The sequence below is a fragment of the Nerophis lumbriciformis genome, linkage group LG04, assembly GCF_033978685.3.
Source record: "Nerophis lumbriciformis linkage group LG04, RoL_Nlum_v2.1, whole genome shotgun sequence".
NCBI classification, from domain to species: domain Eukaryota; kingdom Metazoa; phylum Chordata; class Actinopteri; order Syngnathiformes; family Syngnathidae; genus Nerophis; species Nerophis lumbriciformis.
In genome coordinates, this window is record NC_084551.2 from 15,084,841 (window position 1) to 15,104,461 (window position 19,621).

General features: G+C 39.3%; 1 protein-coding gene and 1 long non-coding RNA gene across 3 annotated transcripts in view; both read left to right on the forward strand.

The window, feature by feature from the left end:
- The window catches only part of ibtk (inhibitor of Bruton agammaglobulinemia tyrosine kinase), a 28,027-nt gene extending 19,853 nt beyond the window's left edge, over nucleotides 1–8,174 (forward strand). Inside the window, exons 24-29 of one of the 2 annotated variants that reach the window (XM_061949617.2) lie at nucleotides 61–159; nucleotides 274–432; nucleotides 2,667–2,867; nucleotides 6,264–6,402; nucleotides 6,775–6,925; nucleotides 7,688–8,174. In XM_061949617.2, coding sequence (XP_061805601.2) covers nucleotides 61–159; nucleotides 274–432; nucleotides 2,667–2,867; nucleotides 6,264–6,402; nucleotides 6,775–6,900 — 724 coding nt within the window. In that variant the 3' untranslated portion in view covers nucleotides 6,901–6,925; nucleotides 7,688–8,174. Of the gene's footprint in view, nucleotides 1–60; nucleotides 160–273; nucleotides 433–2,666; nucleotides 2,868–6,263; nucleotides 6,403–6,774; nucleotides 7,615–7,687 lie in introns of those variants that run through there. The other variant, XM_061949609.2, reaches the window with a different exon arrangement.
- LOC140678739 (uncharacterized) overlaps nucleotides 1–19,621 on the forward strand; it is an 88,481-nt gene that overhangs the window by 58,555 nt on the left and 10,305 nt on the right. The window lies entirely within an intron of this gene.

The window sequence follows — 19,621 nt, forward strand, 5'->3', positions numbered from 1 at the left end:
GCCATAGTTAATACATTTAGTTCCAGTCCTGTGAAGTAACTGTGTATTTTCAATTTGTAGACCTGCCAATCCACCCCCTGTCTTGGATCTTAGAGCTATCATGGACATGGAAGCCAATTCTGTACAGACCACCAAAGCAGTTCCCAAAAGCCCTGCCAAGTAAAAATACGCTATGAGTCTTATTAATGAGGATGTTTACAATAACTATTTACATCACACAACATCTTATTTGGTGTGCTCACCTTCTGCATGTATTTTTCTGCTTGCCTTCAGCATCAGCACCCTCAGCAAACATTCTTCTCCTATGACTAAACTGTCCCAGAAGCAAAGGAAGATGTTAGCATTGGCAAGTAAGGAGAACAGTGTGGAGTCGACAGCATCCAAACCCACTCCTACAGTCACGCCATCCAAAAGCAGTAGTAGGAAGGCCTGGTAAGTGTATAATGTTCTGTCCATGAGTAGGCCTGGACCGAGAACACATTTTGCTAGACAATACATTGGCCTGCAAGTTATTGTCGATAAACGATATTACTGCCATTGTTTTATTGAGACCAAATTAACCATTGATGTAATTATAATACATAATCATATTTTTTAACATTGTAATTTAAATGTAAACTTTGAATTACCAAAATAAATGCAACAAACAAATAAGAAAAAATAAACACATTTCTGCAAGCAAAATTTTGCACTTAAATACAAATCACCTACCAAAAGCAATAAAATAAGTTCTGTCTCTGTTCTACCAATCAGTCACACTTTATTTCTAAGGGGTTTGTTATACGTAAAAGAAATGCAAGACATAGTGCTTTACAGACGTAAAAACAATACCCTGATTAACCAACATCACACACACACACACACACACACACACACACACACACACACACAAGCGCATACGCACCCACACGAACAAATGAATGCATGGCTGAGTACATAGGGGCTAGGTGAGTAAACACTATCCCAGGAGCCATATGCACCAGGAGGTCACAAAACCCCAGCCACCGGGACGCTGACACAACGCTGGAAAGTAAAAATAATAAAATATTGAAAATAGTAAGAACCATGAGTTAGAATAAAATATGAAATACAAGTTGGACACATGAAGATTAAAAAATACAGTAAATATATGATAAATAGAACTAAATAAAATATTGCGTAACTAATAGGTTATAAAGTAAAGTACGAATGACTTAAAACATTTTTTATAAATATTAAGTAGAAGCCAAATAAAAAATGTGGCTCTTCAGCCTGCATGAACATTCTTTGCAGCCCTGAGGTCCTCTGGCAAACTGTTCCATAGACAGGGGCCATAATAGTGGGAAGATGCCTACCTGTGACTTTGTGTCCTCACTTTTGGAATAATTACAAATCTCACGGTCCTCGAAGGTTCGTAGGGTAAAACCAAATCTGAAAGATAAGATGGCAAAATACCATAAAACATTTATAAACCATGAAAATAACCTTAAAATTGATCCTGGAACACACGGGGAATCAATGAGGGACGAGCGATCGATTGATCGTCCGGTTAATTGACTTACCGAATATCAGCCCAGGACTATCCATGAGTGTGTTGTTATTGTGCACGGTTATTGATTATCGTATTAGCCCGTTTTATTACAAAAAAAGCAAATGTTTTGTATAGTAGTTCTTAGGGCTGGGCGATATATCGATATACTCGATATATCGATATACTCGATATATCGCGGGTTTGTCTCTTTGCGATATAGAAAATGACTATATCGTGTGGGCATTACACTGCATGCGTTTCCCACTCTTTCTTGTCTCTCCTTCTCACAAAGACATAAACAAGTGCACCTTCTTAATTATGTCACGTGTGCAACGTCACACGCCCTCCCCGAGCAGAGAGGTAGCTACATGGGTAACATTAGCTGTGATGCTAACAGTGCGTTGCGAGTGGTAATACGAGAGAAAGAAGGTGCCAATCTGGTAACAAATGAAGGAAGAATTAAGTCTCAAGAAAAACAAAACAGGGTCCATCGTCTGGCTGTGGTTTGGCTTCAAGCGGGAATATGTTGAACAATTATGCGGCAAAAGCGTTGCTACAAAAAGTAGCAGCACTGCTATTTGATTTCCTATTATGGAGCTCATTTTTATTTGACACTTATTGAAATATCTTGTGTAACATCATGCACAAAAGTGCACTTTATATGTTTTAAACTATTTTAGTGGCGTTCTGTACAAAATGTGCACTTTAATTTAGTGTTGTTTTGATATGTCATCTTAGTGACATCATGCACAAAAGTGCACTCATAGCTTGTTTTAAAATGTCTCTGACAATCTTGCACTTTCTATTTTGAAATGACATGAATGTTTGTGCCACTGCTTAATAAATACAGTTTTGCTAAATTGACTTAGTTGTGATTTCCCTCTCTGCATGAAAGTTTAAAATGAGCATATATATTAATGCAGTATGAACAAGAATGTTTTTAATGTAGACGCATAGAATCATTATACTGGTGTGATTATATACATCAAGTGTTCATTCAAGGCTAAGGCAAAATATTGCGATATATATCGTGTATCGTAACATGGCCCAAAAATATCAAGATATTAATAAAAGGCCATATCGCCCAGCCCTAGTAGTTCTACATGTGTCCATTTAGTACATTATTTAAGCGAAGTCTGAACTTTTTCCTCATCAGGGCAACAGCAATCCAGTCACCATCGTCCTCATGCTCATTTCGGACACTACTGGAAGAGGAGGAGAGCCAACTCATCAGAGCGGGGCAGCATGGAAATCAAAAGGTTCTAGGTGCTCAAGGGTCCGCAGCCTGTGTTATACCTGTCAGTAGGAAGGTGACGTTCAGATGCGATGAGCGCAGCGAACTGGAAAAACCTTCAGGGTGAGTTAAATGCATGTATATTTTCTTACTACCACTGGGGGGCACTGTTGTAGTGTAATCATTACACAGTAGTACACGTGGTACAGTACAGGGTACAAAATACAGGTGCCTCAGTAAAATTCAGTGCATATGAATATTCATTTAAAAAATGTGAAGTGAAGTGAAATACATTTATATAGCGCTTTTTTTCAAGTGACTCAAAGTATCTATATCTAAGTTACATTTAAACCAGTGATAATAAGTAACATTAGTCATGGTCATTTTACATCATTTTTAACTTAAAGCATTAATAATTAATTTTTAAATAATTTTACCTGACAAATCACTTTGGCCATTAGTAATGTCGAAAAACAGACAATTTGACCTAATTTGTAATGGTGAAAACAATACAAAAATGACACTTTTTAATTGAATACATTTAAAGGGATGAGCAGCCCTGGTCCCAGAAAACAAGACAAAACATAAATTACAGTGAAAAATGGAAACCCTGCCCTGTTTGTGTGTCTCATTAATGCTAAGAATGTGAGGCTCAGCTGTTTCTCTTGGAGTGACTGCAGTTGAGTGGCTGCCGTGGACACAGTGAACCCAGTAAAGTGAAAGATTAAGTTTTAATCTACAACCAACACACCATGTTCCTGTAATTGCAACAAAAGCTGTAAGAATTTAAAAAAAAAGAATTGGCCTACCGTGAGAAAGGTGAATAATATAACAAGTGTAAATACACAGCACACCCATATTGTTATAGGCAAGTTAGCATGTGGAATGTATTGACTAAAAGGAACGTTTGTTGGTTGCTCTGCTTTTGCTACAGTTCTTAAAATAGAACAAACAGGCTGCCATCTTTTATACTATTTATAAAAGACTACATTGTGAATATGTTGTCTTTGCATAGTTAGTTGAAGCTGTATTAATCCACCACGCAGTGAGACACTAACCAGTGCAAAACTGCACCATCCATCCATCCATCCATTTTCGCTTGTTTTATGATTAATTAATAGAATGACTAACAGCAGCATTTACATTTTGTGTGTGTTTGAAAACAGCAAGTTATAGAGACGTAACTTACGTGGATCTGCTGATCATTCAAACTTTATTAATACAGCACATTACCAGATGCATCTTCTTAGAGTATAAAATCCCATATTAAACTTCAAGAAAGCATATTAAAAGTTGTAATATACTGTCATGATATCCCAATGATAACTTAGTTCAAAATTAACTTCCTCAACTATACTACAATAATCCCTTGTTTATGGCTGTTAATTGGTTCCGGGCATGACTGCAATAAATTAATTTTTGCAAAGTAGGAATCATTAATTACTAATCGAATATTTTCAAAGGTAGTGTATGAAAAATATTTTAACTACTTTCAAATACATTTTTCAAAATTATGAGAGCCCTAAAGACATTAAACAACACTCTTTAGTCACCTTTACACTCTTTAATATAATATGTTAATGGTGCCTGAGGCTGAGCCAATCAGTGGCATGATACTGAACAGCACGCTGTGATTGGTATGGTCTCATCTAATGGACAACACGACTGTAGTATTGATATTTTTTGTTCATTTAACTACTTTTATGCATTAAAATGCTTTATGCTTAAAAAAATTTGATGGGACGAGGAATTACTGTATATAATTTATTACTGTGTTTTTACAAACAATTTTTTTTTTTTACAAAGCACAAGTTCTGCTGCAAAAGACTCCACAAACAAAGCTGACATGCTGTTTTTGAATGTACTGTTTCCATCCTTCCATCTATACATTTTCTACCGCTTGTCCCTGTTTCACCATATCTAATATACTGTAACATAATAACATATTTGCATTTCATTCTCGTAGTGTCTTAAAATATGTTCCAACAATTTTAGTACACTTTATTTAGTGTGACAGTCTAACTGACTGAAGCAAGGGTTTCCTAATATAGACTGTGGTGTAAGTAGTGTGACCCGTTCAAAATGACCTGGTCAGTTCAATTGACCTGACCTTAAACACAGAGTCGTCCTGACTTTTTAAAACCTCACACATCTAGACAGGCGCGCATGCACACAGAGAATCTTTAGTTGGTTACCATACTTATCTGTGAAAGTGGGTTTTTTTTTTGTATGCGTAATTACTGCAAATCTGTCAAGTTCATCTTCCTGCATCTCTGCTATCATACTTGTGCTGTATATTTACCTTGTCGATTTTTCAAGGAGTTCACTGAATAAACTAAATAGCTGTGTGCGTTTCCGTAGTGACGCTGTTGATGCTAAACGGAATTGATAAGGGCAGCTTTCATGTCACACTGTCATACAGAAGAGGAAGTGTGTATAGGGTTTCTCCTGGTATTCAGATAAAGTGATTTCAAACCTCTGCAATACTGCTCCCTTCCTAAAGTCAGAATTAATCGACATGTCTGTCTGATCCCCAAATGTGAGATTTTTCCCTCCTTTCTGAAGAAAGAATGAATGGATTCCAAATAAATCTTGTACTTCACCATATGTATCACGGGGAATAATCAAAACATATCTTTCCACATCTCATAGCAGTTATGAAGAAAAAAATGACTTAATGGTCACACAAACTTGACAGCATCTCATTCAGGTCTCACTAGAAGTTCATTATTCATCATTATGTATACAAAGAGTCAAAGGGTGACTAGTACATCTGTGCATTAAGCATGTGAAAAACCTAATGTGGTGGGTGGCTGTGTTATTGTATGTTGCTAATAATTTTAACCAGTAGCAAAAATAATACATTTAATTTTTAATAAAGCAGACAACTAAACCCCAAAAATAGACATGTTCATGAAACAAAATTCGTATTGCAGCGTCTTTGTGACAGTGCCGCATTTGTCGGCTGCTGGCGTGATCTTGGGAGGCAGAGAATGTAGGCACAGGTCTTGTAGGTACTCGGAAAACAACAGTACACTTTGGCATACAGAAGATGATGAACCAGCACGGAAGGAACACAGTTCAACTAAATACAACCAATGTACAATGAGGAACAGGTGTGCTGACAGGACAAGCAACACAGGCTAAAGGTGCTGCAAAACAGAGAAACCAAACAGGAAATACTACCAAATCAAGAGCACCACGACGGGATTTGATGCCAAAACCAAACGCAGGAAAATAAAGAACAAAGTCCAAACAGTCATGTGGTATTACAGCCTTAGCTCTAATGTGAAAGGATTAAATTCAACACTGTTTAATTAAGCATGGTCTAAATCATGGTCCGCACAGTACAGGAGACATTGGTACCACAGTGACATGCAAGGCGTATTTAAGCCAGGTGGACAGGCGGCCAATCCCACAGAAGCTTGTCAGTAGTATTTCACTCCTACCAAGACCCTGCATCCTCTTGCTGGCTATCGCTGTCTCTTTCTCGCCGCCTCACCCTTGTCTTCCCTTTAGGCCATGGGTGATGGCCGCAGCAGCAGCGGGAAGCCCACCCCTCCCCTCTCTGGTGACCTTTGCTTCCATTGTGGAGGAGGAGCGGCAGCAGGAAGCCGCACTAATCCGCAGCCGAGAGAAACCGCTGGCACTCATCCAGGTAACACAGCTTGCCTATGTGTCGTAGTGCTTTGACTGACACACACACACACACACACACACACACACACACTTGCCATACAGCATGCATATTCTCATTTTCTTTCTCTGACTATCACATTTCATTCTGAACAGTGTTAGAAAAGTGAATGAGTTTCTTAACTTCTTCCATTTCCAACTTTCTTTCAACACCTTCCTGAAGTGCCTTTCCCAATTAATTTATATTTGTCATGATCAAACATGTATTATCATCATGCTATGAGTGTCGTCACTTTTTCTTACTCTCCCTCAGCGGGTGTATGGTTTTACTCGCCACATTGCACCCTCAAATATGTCTCCTATTTCCTGACGTTCCTTTCTTCTCTCTTCATAGATTGAAGAGCGGGCTATCCAAGAGCTTTTGTTCCATTACGAGGCACGCGACAACCCCGACGAACTGATTTCAGTGGAGAGGGCCTCCTCTGGTCCCATGGCAGCCCCGATGTGGAACAAACACTGATTACTAGCTACTTCATACCAGTGATGTGAGAGGATTATTGGCAGGTTGCGCTGACCTCATGCTCTCACTCTTTAGAGATATATGCTTCTTTTCTGCACAGTGTTACATCAAATTTTCTTCCATTGCTGCTCATTGTAATGTTAATGTATGTTACTAAGTTAATATAGCCCATTAATGCTAAATGCGGATCAGCAGAGGTGCTTCTGTTTGTGAACTTTTTTTGTTCGTTCAATTCCATGACTTAACAGCTTCATAATTGTTATTGCAATGGAAAGTTGCCAAAGAAAATGGATGGTGATGATGGAGCTAAAAATAAAAGTTCTCCATAATCCTGAGAAAGTGCCAACTTGTGGCAGTTTCCACATTGGTTTTTGTAGTTGATTCAGCTACATAGTTGAGTTGCAGTGATTGTATGATCTCAATGACATCTAAAGTGGTGGTGTGTTCATAATTTGGTGTTAGTGATTCATAAATACTTAGCAGTGTTAAATGTGTGAAGCTGGCTTTACCCCTCATATTTGAAAGATTTAGCACCTTTTAGTTTAATTTCTTGTCTATTTTAGGATTTTCTGGAGCCATTTCAGGTAATGCAGGTACTTTAGTTGAACCATGTATGACATTAAGTTAGTATAATAGTGTTGTCTGTCTATAAAAGAGGCTATTGTATGAAAAAGGGAATGCAATAAAGTATTGCAAGTATGCAATGACCCAGTATTTCTGCTTGTGTGACGAGAGCGCAGTGACATCTTTATCATCCTTTAATCATTCCTTTTCCTTTTTGTTGCAGAATCTTTGGCTGCCTCTTGACAAGTTTGCTGCCCCGCATGTACAACAGATCATTAGCACAACTCAGCCTCTAATTGACTCCGATGACCCTATCGAACGCAAAGTGTGGAAATTTAAGGGGTTTATTGGACGTAATTACAGGTAGAGCATCACATCGGAAGTCGGAAAGAGACCGCTCGTGAGGGACATACTAATCACTCATTAGGGTCTATTTAGCTGGAGCCCCTGTTAATCTCACTACCATAGCATTACAAGTTATGCAGGCAATGTGATCCAAACAGACTTTGATTTTATTCCATAGGTGGCCAACTTAATGAAAAAGAAAGGATAACAAGACTTCTTATCTCTTGAAAATCTTAACACAGGGGTGTCCAAAGTAAGGCTCATTTTCGGTTTGCAGCTCGTTATTTCTTTTTACTGGCACTTGATGTATTCTGAACATTCATCGTAATAATACATTTTTAAATATTACAGACTTTTAACACAAATGCTAAGATGTCAAGGTTTTCTTCAAATTGCTTAGCAAATATTTACTGGTTTTAGTATCTTAATGGACAAAATGGGTCAAAGTGCATCCCTCAACTTTTCCGCATGCCCTCTTCAGTGGAAGAAGTTTGGACGCATCTGTCTTAATAGATATGCATTACGTTAAAAAAAGCTGTGGTTCTCACACTCCACCTTGGAATGATTTATTTATAGACTGGAGTAGAGAAGGTGTCCAGCCTTCAAAGGTAACTAACCTTTTATAGTGTTAGGGTGTGCACATTTATATCAGAGAGTTTAACAGAGGACACGGCACACAAGCTGTCCTTTGGGAGATGGGGGAGGACAGACCCTTGGCCATCTTTCCTGCCAGCCAGATGGGAAAGTTGTATAGCAATCCTCCAAACTGTGGGGATAACGTCTTTATTATTTATGGGGCAGAGGAGGATGTTCCAGACACGCTGAAATAACTTCCTACCTGCGCTGCATTTAATAGTGCCAAGGCCAGGTTGAACTCAAACTCACTATTCTTCATCCAGCCTGGCTCTTTTGGATTCATCAAATTCAAATATTGTTCATGCTAAAGCCATACAATCGGGGACACAATGGAAATGAGTGAATGGAAAAGGGAGTCTAACTCACATAATAAAAACTCTTGCCAGGATTCTGCAGAAGCTACAGGGCTAAATGGGGCCACTTGCAGATTGCGTGGGCCAAGGAAGAACCCATTACATCTGGGAGATTACAATAAAATTCATGGTTTAAGAGATTTAAATGAAAGCTTTAAAGTCTTAAAGACATTTTTCCAAAAATCAATCAATCTACCAAAACCGGCCATGTGTGTCTGATAAAGCTTGAATGCTTTTGTAGTTGTTTGATTACAAAATATCTTTGCGATAATTATACATACATAATTTGTATAGTCCCATTTTTATTTGGACTTTTCTGTTGGTAATTGCGATAAATGTCATGTAAGTGTTCTTCACCTCAAGTTAAGGTACACTTATTTAGCTTTGTTCAATGTAATTTTTGAGAGAAAGCAAATTAGAAGGGAACGTTTCCAAACTGAGCCGTTCCCTTTTTATCATTGTTTGCCGTATATCACTTTTGATATACGTTTTGAATAATGCTTATGTACTCCAGGATAACATTATTATTGCCACTTTTTTAGAATGTAACAATAGGAAAATTTAATATCATGGTTATTGTGACCAAAATGATCACAATTGTTATCACAGTATTGTTCATTGTGCTGTAAAATTATTTACACAACACTTACTGTAAATCTAGTCTACCCTAACAATTCTGACTCAATACGCGATATGAGTCCAACCAATTTTTGCAATATATTTTGAATATATAAAACCTTTTCAAAACTTTCCTTGGCTGCTGATGTATGAATTATACGTGCAGCACGTAAGCAGGGCGATGGCCAAAAAACATCTTAAAAATGTATTATTAAAGATAGATTCTTGAAAATTATGAATGTATTCATAATCGGAATACCGTATTTTCCACACTATAAGGCGCACCGGATTATAAGGCGCACCTCCAATGAATGGCCTATTTTAAAACTTTGTTCATATATAAGGCGCACCGCATTATAAGGCGCATAGAATAGACGCTACGGTAGAGGCTGGGGTTACGTTATGCAATATTGCTCCATATATAAAGCACACCGGATTATAAGGCTTTTGAGAAAATTGGAGGTTTTTAGGTGCGCCTTATAGTGCGGAAAATACGGTAATTAAGAATTGCTATTCAGATGTGAATCTATTTTTTTATGTACCTTGTATTCAAGCTAGCATGTAAGCGAGTTAGCAATTAGTGTACTGGCTACTTCTCCAGAAAATGAGCAGCACCACTGAATTTTTTCAAAGTGTGGTTTTAATATAAATACAATTTGAAACGGTAGTACTAACCATCAGGAATTGTACCGCTGTTGCATCCCTTTTCATAGCTTTAAGATTACTTAGCAGTTATTCATACACTCTGGAGTTCACATCCTGACCTGCAACTTCAATTCTTCTGGCTGCTTAGTTCCTTTTCCTTGTCTCAGGCGGATGTAGGTAAAGATTCCTCTTGACCTACTAAAAGTGTTTAGTGGACATGGAGCCAGTTAGCTTAAGATTACTTGACCTCTCCTTGGCCGTCGTTCTGCTGGCAGCTTGCCAGAGATAATTGAAGGTTTAGACAGGCGTTTACTGTTAAGTGAAACGTGAACATTCATTCTGGAGTTTAATGACGTATGCACTTGGCTTCCTCTTACTGCTGGTTTGAGCACCCAAAAAGTGTGTGTGTGTGTGTGTGTGTGTGTGTGTGTGTGTGTGTGTGTGTGTGTGTGTGTGTGTGTGTGTGTGTGTGTGTGTGTGTGTGTGTGTGTGTGTGTGTGTGTGTGTGTGTGTGTGTGTGTGTGTGTGTGTGTGTGTGTGTGTGTGTGTGTGGTTATTGGTCCACATTTGCCAATCGATTAATAGGGGCCAATGCTTGGGTACTACTATTTGGTGAAGGACTTCAGTCTTTTCTATGTTGATAGTTAGACCCAGTTGTTTGACTGCTTTCATCAACACTGTAGGTCTTCTTTCAAGAGGTCTTATTGTGTAAATATGGTGGTGATTCAACCTTTTGGCCTAAATCTGTTGTGGAGAAATTGCCTGATGGTTTTGAACATAATTTCCACTTCTGGAGTTCGATGTATAGTCTTGGTGTAGTGACTCCAGTGTCTACCCTGAAAGGCTCTGTTTCATCTCCACTGCCATTGAGTACTGTGGCAGACATGTTGTCATGCAGCAGTTGCAAGGCACGAATATACTTTCCCGGGCAGCTTTCCCAGAATTAGTCCGAAGGCTTGACGGTTCCCTGTGTCAAAAAGCTTTGTTGAGGCTTTTAAAGGCCTTGTACTGTGGTTGACTTTTCTGACATTTTTCCTCCAATTTGCAAGCAGTATAAAACCTGTCTGTCATGCCTCAGGGCAAAATCCACTGGTACTCGGTAAGAATACTTTCTTACAGGGAGGTAAGCCTGTTAACTGAAATTACAGCTAACCCTTGCTTTGTGGTGAATAGGAAAGGGATGCTTCAATTATTCCAACATTGTGCCTTGCCTTTAAAGATGCACATCCCTGAGTTGTGCAGAAAATGTTCCATCTTTCCAGGGTTTGCGAAGCAGCGGCGTACAGTGCTCTTACAGCATCTACGAAACTGCTTGTTTCTACAAAATCTATGAAATGCTGGGTCTCAGAGCCTTCTTTGACCACGACAGGTTCTTCAGTTTCCTACATCCTTGGCATAGACTATTTATTCTTCTAACCTTACATTTGATGTTGTTTTTTCAGGTGATAAAAGTTTGAACAGTTTTCAGAATATACCAACGTCGTTTGAATTCTGTTTTGGCAGTTCTTCACTAAGAACCGTGTGGAGCTGTTATTGGTAGGTTGTCTGACTCAGTCGCTCTGTTGTTTTCCAGACATGACTGAGCTAATTAAAATGTAAAAACGTGAGTTCACATTTGAATCTTTATTGTGTTAAAATATGTTCGAAAAAAAATTGGAAGCGCTGTCTGTTGGTTCTAATTAAGCACTGCCATGGCAGCTTCTAATGCAGATTTGCAACTGTACTTATATAATTCAAGCGAGGTAGTTTAAAAAAAAAAATTCTTTACTCACTTAGACTATGAATTTGATGCTTAAATACAAGCATTGTTTCACTCACAATATTCGACCCCCGTTGTAATTTGTATTTTTAAAGCTATAAATAAATACGTTTATGAACTAACAGTAGATTGTAATGAACCAACAAACTACTTGCACTCACCATTTACTTGAATTGGTAATCTACTGAAAGTCTGTACATTTTGCAAATGTAATTTACGATTTGGTTGAGTAGTTTTGATTACAACTGTACAGATATAGGTATTTTCCGACAATGCAGGTGGTTTCTTCTGTGAAGGTAACCTCTGGGCCCCAAATAACGTCTTTGTACTGTATACATATATATCTGTAAGTAGCTACATGTTAATTTTGACTTAAAAGTTTTATGTATTGAATAATTAGTAATTACTGGTAATATATGCTGATTTCAGGTCACTGATCATGTAGTGGTTCACTTGCCTGACTCATGCAGACCATGTAGGTTCAGTGCTCACTGAATCTTGAGTTTTCCTGGTTGTCTGTACATGCTCTGTGGTTAACTGGATTGATATCATGTCATCTATGTATAGTTTTAGTGAGTATGTGAGTTAAGCTACCAATCATAGCTCTTGGGACAGAGGATTGTAGTCTGCTGTATGCATTGAATTGAAGGTGTGTCTGTATCATTGTTCATTTTCAGTAGTTGATTTCCAGGTGAGGCTGGATTTGGATCTGGCGAATGCATGTTGACAGCAGACTCGAACCGGACGCACCAAATTTAAGGCAAGTCTGTCACATCTATTAGTTTTTTTAAGTGCTTTAGCAGCATTTAACTCCTTTACTCTACATGGAAGTACAGCCCGGGAGCGTCTAAAGACCTTCTAATAAGGCAGACTGGCTGAGATGGGCCTCCTTATCTCACTGCGAAACATGATCCTCTCAGTAACCTTTTAAGCTTTAATCTGCAAGAATAACATGAAACCAAACACAGCACACACCATCCCCACTGGGCTCAAACAACTGACATAAAGGAGTCCTCTGTGCTGAATTGATTACTGGAGCTTATTCTCTCCAAAGACCCCCCCTACGCCCTTGCACACACACGCACACACACGCACACACACCATTTACTTGACACGACGAATATGCAGACATTTTTTTCCTGAAGCATTTTGATTGAAAAGCAGGAAGGGAATGACATTATTTCAGTTAGCAGTGAGATGAGCTCATGGAAAGCCAGGAGGAACTAAAGTCAACCTCCTGGAATTCCTGTTATCTTTGTGAAAGATGACTGGAGGGACATAAATGAGTGGAGCTTTGTCTTGAAGTCATGCACTCAATCATGTTTTCTCATACAGTTGTCACCTCTAGTAGGGCCCTCGACGCTTTCCAACCATTTCTGAGTGTTTTTGATCAAATTTGACATGCAGTTATTAGATGTTTACTTTGGGTCACATCTCTAAGAGAGTACAGTAAAAATCAGATGTCTTCTTACTGCTGCCCATTGGATCATTCTTCCATATCTAAATAGCAGAACAAGTTCTTCTGCCAAAATCATTGTCAAAAGGAAGCAAACGAACTCTTCTTATTTTTCACAAAGCTAAGTAGTTATCAGTAGTGATACTGTATTTGTAAACCTATTTTTAATTACCTGTTAGATCTCAGGTGTCCAATCTTGTTCTACTCAGGACGTATACCAACAAAAATCAAAGGGCTTGGGCCATTTTTATATTAATAAATTTGTACATACAAATAAAGACCCATTTATTTTTTAAAGATAAAAGTTCTGCGGTCCCTTCCAAGTTTACACATTGTTTCCACTGGGTTGAGTTCTTTCTTGCCCTGATGTGGGATCATAGCCGAAGATGTTGTGGTTTATGCAGCCCTTTGAGTCATTTTGATTGATTGATTTCTCTACCATAAGCCGTCTCCAAAGGCGTTTCAGGGAATTCAGCAGTACAACTCACAATCGCAGACCAGGTGTAACCACACCAGCCCAAGACCTCCACATCCAGCAGGTGCACCGCCATGATCTTCTGAGACCGATTGATTGATTTCTCTACCATAAGCCGTCTCCAAAGGCGTTTCAGTGAATTCAGCTGTACAACTCACACCCGCAGACCAGGTGTAACCACACCAGCCCAGGACCTCCACATCCAGCAGGTGCACCTCCATGATCTTCTGAGACCAGCCACCTGGGCAGCTACTTCAACAATTGGTTTGCATTACCAAACAATTTCTGCACAAACTGTGAGACACTGTCTCAGCGAAGCTCATCTGCATACTTGTCGTCCTCATCGAGGCCACGACCGGAATGCAGTTCGTTGTTTTAACCGACTTGAGTGGGCGAATGCTCACATTCGATGGCGTCTGGCAGGGTAGAAAGGTGTGCTTTTCATGGATGAATCCCACTTTTCACTGTTAAGGGCAAATGGCAGACAGCGTGTGTGGCGTCATGTGGTAGAGTGGTTTGCAGATGGCAACGTTGTGAGTCGAGTGCCCCAAGGTGGGGTTGGGGGTATGCTATGGGAAGGCGTATGTTAAGGACATCAGACGCAAATGCATTTTATTCATGGCATTCTGAATGTGCAGAGATACTGTGACGAGATCCTGAGGCCCATTGATTGATTGTTGTGCCATTCACCCAAAACCTTCACCTCCTGTTGCAGCATGAAAATGCACTGCCCCATCTTGCAAGGATCTGTACACAATTCCTGGAAGCAGTTCTTGAATGGCCAGCATACTCACCCATTGAGCATGTTTGGGATGCTGTGGATCGGCGTATGCAACAACGTTTTCCAGTTCCTGACACTATCCAGCAACTTTGCATGGCAATTGAAGAGGAGTGGACCATTCCACAGGCCACAATCAACAACCTGATCAACTCTATGCGAAGGAGATGTGTTGCACTGAATGAGGCAAACGGTGGTCACACCAGATACTGACTGCTTTTAAAGCAAAACTGCATATTTCCGCGTGGCCTTTTTATTGTGGGCAGCCTAAGGCACACCTATGTTCTGTTTAATCAGCATCTTGATATGCCACACCTGTGAGTTGGGATGGATTATTTTGGCAAAGAAGAATTGCTCATTTAGACAGATTTGTGAACACGTTTTGAGACGAATAGGTATTTTGTGTATAAAGTAAAAGTGTAAGATCTTCAGTTCAACTCATGAAAAATAGGAGCAAACACAAAAGTGTTGGGTTCATATTTTTTTTCAGTATAGTTGTTGGCCTTGCGAAGATAAACAGGACACGTAATCACAAAGTTTCCAAATCACCGACCATGCATGTTTTTAGAATGTAGGAGGAAGCCGTACTTGTGTGGGTTTTCTACAAAATCCAAAACCAGTGAAGTTGGCACGTTGGGTAAATCGTAAATAAAAACAGAATACAATGACTTGCAATTCCTTTTTAACCTATATTCAATTGAATGCACTGCAAAGACAATATACTTAATGTCTGAACTGAGAAACTTTATTTTTTGCAAATAATTAGCTACTTTGGAATTTGATGTCTGCAACATGCTTCAAAAAAGCTGGCACTAGTGCCAAAAAAAAAAACTGAGAAAGTCGAGGAATGCTCATCAAACACTTATTTGGAACATCCGGTGAACAGGCTAATTGGGAAGAGGTGGGTGCCATGGTTGGGTATAAAAGCAGCTTCCATGAAATGCTCAGTCATTCACAAACAAGGATGGGGCGAGGGTCACCACTTTGTGAACAAATGCCTGAGCAAATTGTCCAGCAGTTTAAGAACATTTCTCAACGAGCTATTGCAAGGACTTTAGGGATTTCATCATCAAAAGGTTCAGAGAATCTGGAGAAACCACTGCACATAAGTGATGATATTACGGACCTTCGATTCTTCAGGCGGTACTGCATCAAAAAGCGACATCAGTGTGTAAAGGATATCACCACATGGGCTCAGGAACACTTCAGAAAACCACTGTCAATAACTACAGTTCGTTACTACATCTGTAAGTGCAAGTTTAAACTACTATGCAAACGAAAGCCATTTGTCAAACGCCGCTGGCTTCGCTGGGCCCGAGCTCATCTAAGATGCACTGATGCAAAGTGGAAAAGTGTTCTGTGGTCTGACGAGTCCACATTTAAAATTGTTTTTGGAAACTGTGGACTCCGGACCAAAGAGGAAAAGAACCAGTTAGGCGGAAAGTTCAAAAGCCAGCGTCTGTGATGGTATGGGGGTGTATTAGTACCCAAGACATGGGTAACTTACACATCTGTGAAGGCACCATTAATGCTGAAAGGTACTTACAGGTTTTGGAGCAACATATGTTGCCATCCAAGCAACGTCTTTTTCATGGATGCCCCTGCTTATTTCAGCAAGACAATGCCAAGCCGCATTCTGCACGTGTTACAACAGCGTGGCTTCATAGTAAAAGAGTGCGGGTACTACACTGGCTTGCCTGTAGTCCAGACCTGTCTCCCATTGAAAATGTGTGACGCATTATGAAGCGTAAAATAACAACAGATTGTTCAACAACTTAAGCTGTACATCAAGCAAGAATGTGAAATAATTCCACCTGAAAAGCTTCCAAAATTGGGCTCCTCAGTTCCCAAACATTTACTAAGTGTTGTTAAAAGGAAAGGCCATGTAACACGGTGGTAAAAATGCCCCCGGTGCCAACTTTTTTGCAAAGTGTTGCAGCCATTAAATTCTAAGTTAATGATTTTTTTGCAAAAAAAAAATTAAGTTACTCAGTTCGAACATTAAATGTCTTCCTTTACAGTCTATTCAATTGAATATAAGTTGAAAAGTATTTGCAAATCATTGTATTCAGCAGTGTTGGGTTAGTTACTGAAAAGCAGTAACTAGTTACAGTTACTAGTTACTTCATTTCAAAAGTAACTCAGTTACTAACTCAGTTACTTACACCAAAAAGTAATGCGTTACTGTGAAAAGTAACTATTCAGTTACTTCTTTTTTCTTTTTTTTTTAAAGCTCCAATTAATGCCCTTTTAGCCTTCATTTCAGTACTGTTATTGCACTGGAGAATAATACAATCTGTTGATCAACTTGACATGCATTTGCATCACTCAACTCTGCTAAGCAATGTGCTCTACATACAACACACAAAGACAAAGATATGTTACAAAGGCCAATTTGTTTCTGGCCAGAACAAATTGACAAAACTATTTTAAATAGCTGCAACATAACATACATAAGTAACAAACAGCATAATAACAGCATAGATGTAAACCAAGAAAGGCACACACTACATACACAAAGTCTAACCAGGCATTTTCTTCCTCAAGTAATTCTTATACAAAATCATGTCTGAAACCCAGAACACTCTACACATTTCCCCAGTTTTAGTTTAGAGATAAGGAACGATTGGCCTGGCCCACTAGGATCCCTCTTTATGTTTGTGAACTTTATAGTCTATACATTTAGAGTGATGTGATAATCAAACACTCTAGAAGTCTAGAATGAAAGAGTATATAAGAGAATTGACAGCAACGTTCCCTCTCAGGAGCGCGCCTGTGCAATTGCGCACTGCTCAAGCGCCCTCTGCGCACGGCAAATCTATGCCATGCACAAAATCAAATAAAAAAATAAGCGCATAACAATTTTCGACACGGACACGACAGAGAAAACCGTTTTCGTCATCATTGTTCAAATATTGTAACGTCTGTCGAGACGCTTTGAGGACATGAATTCCATCCATCACTTTACTGAGCAAAACTCTTTACTGTCGGCCATAAACACATCACCAAAACATTAGTAAAAAAAATGATATCTAGCAAAACTGGTCATTTTCTGCAGTACAAACCAGACCAAAAGCAACTTTGTTATATTAACAGCAGCCGCTCGCTCTCTCACGTGCGCCAACACTTGCACATATGGCACTTAGCCAGTGATGCGTTTACAGCCACACAAAAAGTCGGACAACTCCAACACCACACATAAAGTGTCATTCCAGGTCGTTACACTATGATTTACCAATCAAATGTGTGCTTATTCTAGTGTCATTTATTAGGAATCTTAATTTATATATATTAATCATTAAATGCTGTTAGTATATTAAATAAATACTAATAAAAATATATTTTTTACAAACAGGAAGTTGCAGGAATGTACACATGATCCCCTGCTTACATCTCATTGTGCAACATGTGAATGTTTTAATGGGAACTAAATGCAATGTCTGAAAGGGGTACAAATGATTTCCAAAGCAGGACCTCCACCCAGACAAACAATACAAGTACACAGTTCATGAAAAACAATATTTTTTGTTATTGTCATTATAAGTGGGCCTAAACACTTACATTAGAAATGGAAATGACTGCTGTCATTTGATTATAATAATAAGAGAATGTTGTCTGTCTATCTGTGTTGGCCCTGTGATGAGGTGGGGACTTGTCCAGGGTGTACCCTGCCTTCCGCCCGAATGCAGCTGAGATAGGCTCCAGCGACCCCGAAAGGGACAAGCGGTAGAAAATGGATGGATGGATGGAGATGTAAGTTGTTATTTAGTGAGGTTTGGGACAGGTGTGCTGCTGGTGTAGCCACAGTGTGCACGTCTAAAGTTGCTCACATGGACTCCACTCAATGCTCAGGGACTTTTTGCATTTGCTCACACATGAACAATTAGAGGGAACATTGATTGACAGAGTGTGTACCTTCAGCACGGAATGGTGGTGGTGGTGGAGGTGAAATGGCATCAGAGTCTCTGTCTCTCTTTACTAGCTTCGTCGAAGCATGTTGCTATGTAGCTTGTTTCAGCAGATTTGAATTGCTGTTTTGGGCAGTAGATGGCATCTTTGATCCAAAGCACAATTTACATTTAACTAAAATGTTATTTTCTTTGTGCTCGACAAAAGAAAAGTAGTGAAAATATCTCCATGTTAGCAAACTCGACTTCTGGCTCCGCCATTATCAGACACGCCCCCCCCCCCTCGCTCCCCACACTCACACTCACACACACCCACACAGAGCGCATGTCTCTCTCTCTTCTCCGGCTTGTGACACAAGAAGAATCAGAACGATGACACAGCGGCGCTCCGATAAAACACTTTATACTACATAAAAAGTAACGTAAAATAACGCAGTAACGCATCATGTAGTAACGGTAACTGAGTTACTGAAAATAAAAAATAACGCGTTAGATTACTAGTTACTGCCGAAACTAACGGCGTTACAGTAGTCCCAACACTGGTATTCAGTTTTTATTTACGATTTACACAACGTGCCAACTTCACTGGTTTTGGGTTTTGTATGAGTACTTTGGAGAGAGATGTTCAAACAGACATTTGAACCTGTGTTTTGAGACTAACACGCTAAGCACTAAGCCACCGTGCGCTCCGGAAACCGTCCTATCTTATTTGGAAATATTATCCACATTCCATACTACGAGCAGCTGTGTGGTTTCGACCACAATCCCGTCAAATGACAGGGAAAGACATCAGCATGTCCCAATAGGGAAACGTTGTATATCCTATTAATACTTCCTTAGTGACACAACTACATTTATACATTTCAGTCGGTGCCAACATAAAGCAAATGTATTAATCTGTTTTGGATGAGTACTTCCATTTGACTTGTACTGCTCTAAGAAATCACGGGAGTGATTTATTCAATGTGCACCTGGAAAACACATTGAATAAGTTGCATTCCGCTTGCTTGTATCGCTGATTAATGGTTTTGTGTACATTCCCAGATGTGAAATATCAATATCAATGTTTTGTGATCCTCCTGACAGTCTCACATGAAAGCAAAGTACGAGTCGAACAAAGAAATAATTGTGGTGACAGGTGATGAGTCAGTAAGGGGTAACCACTCACGCTTTGTGCTCATTTT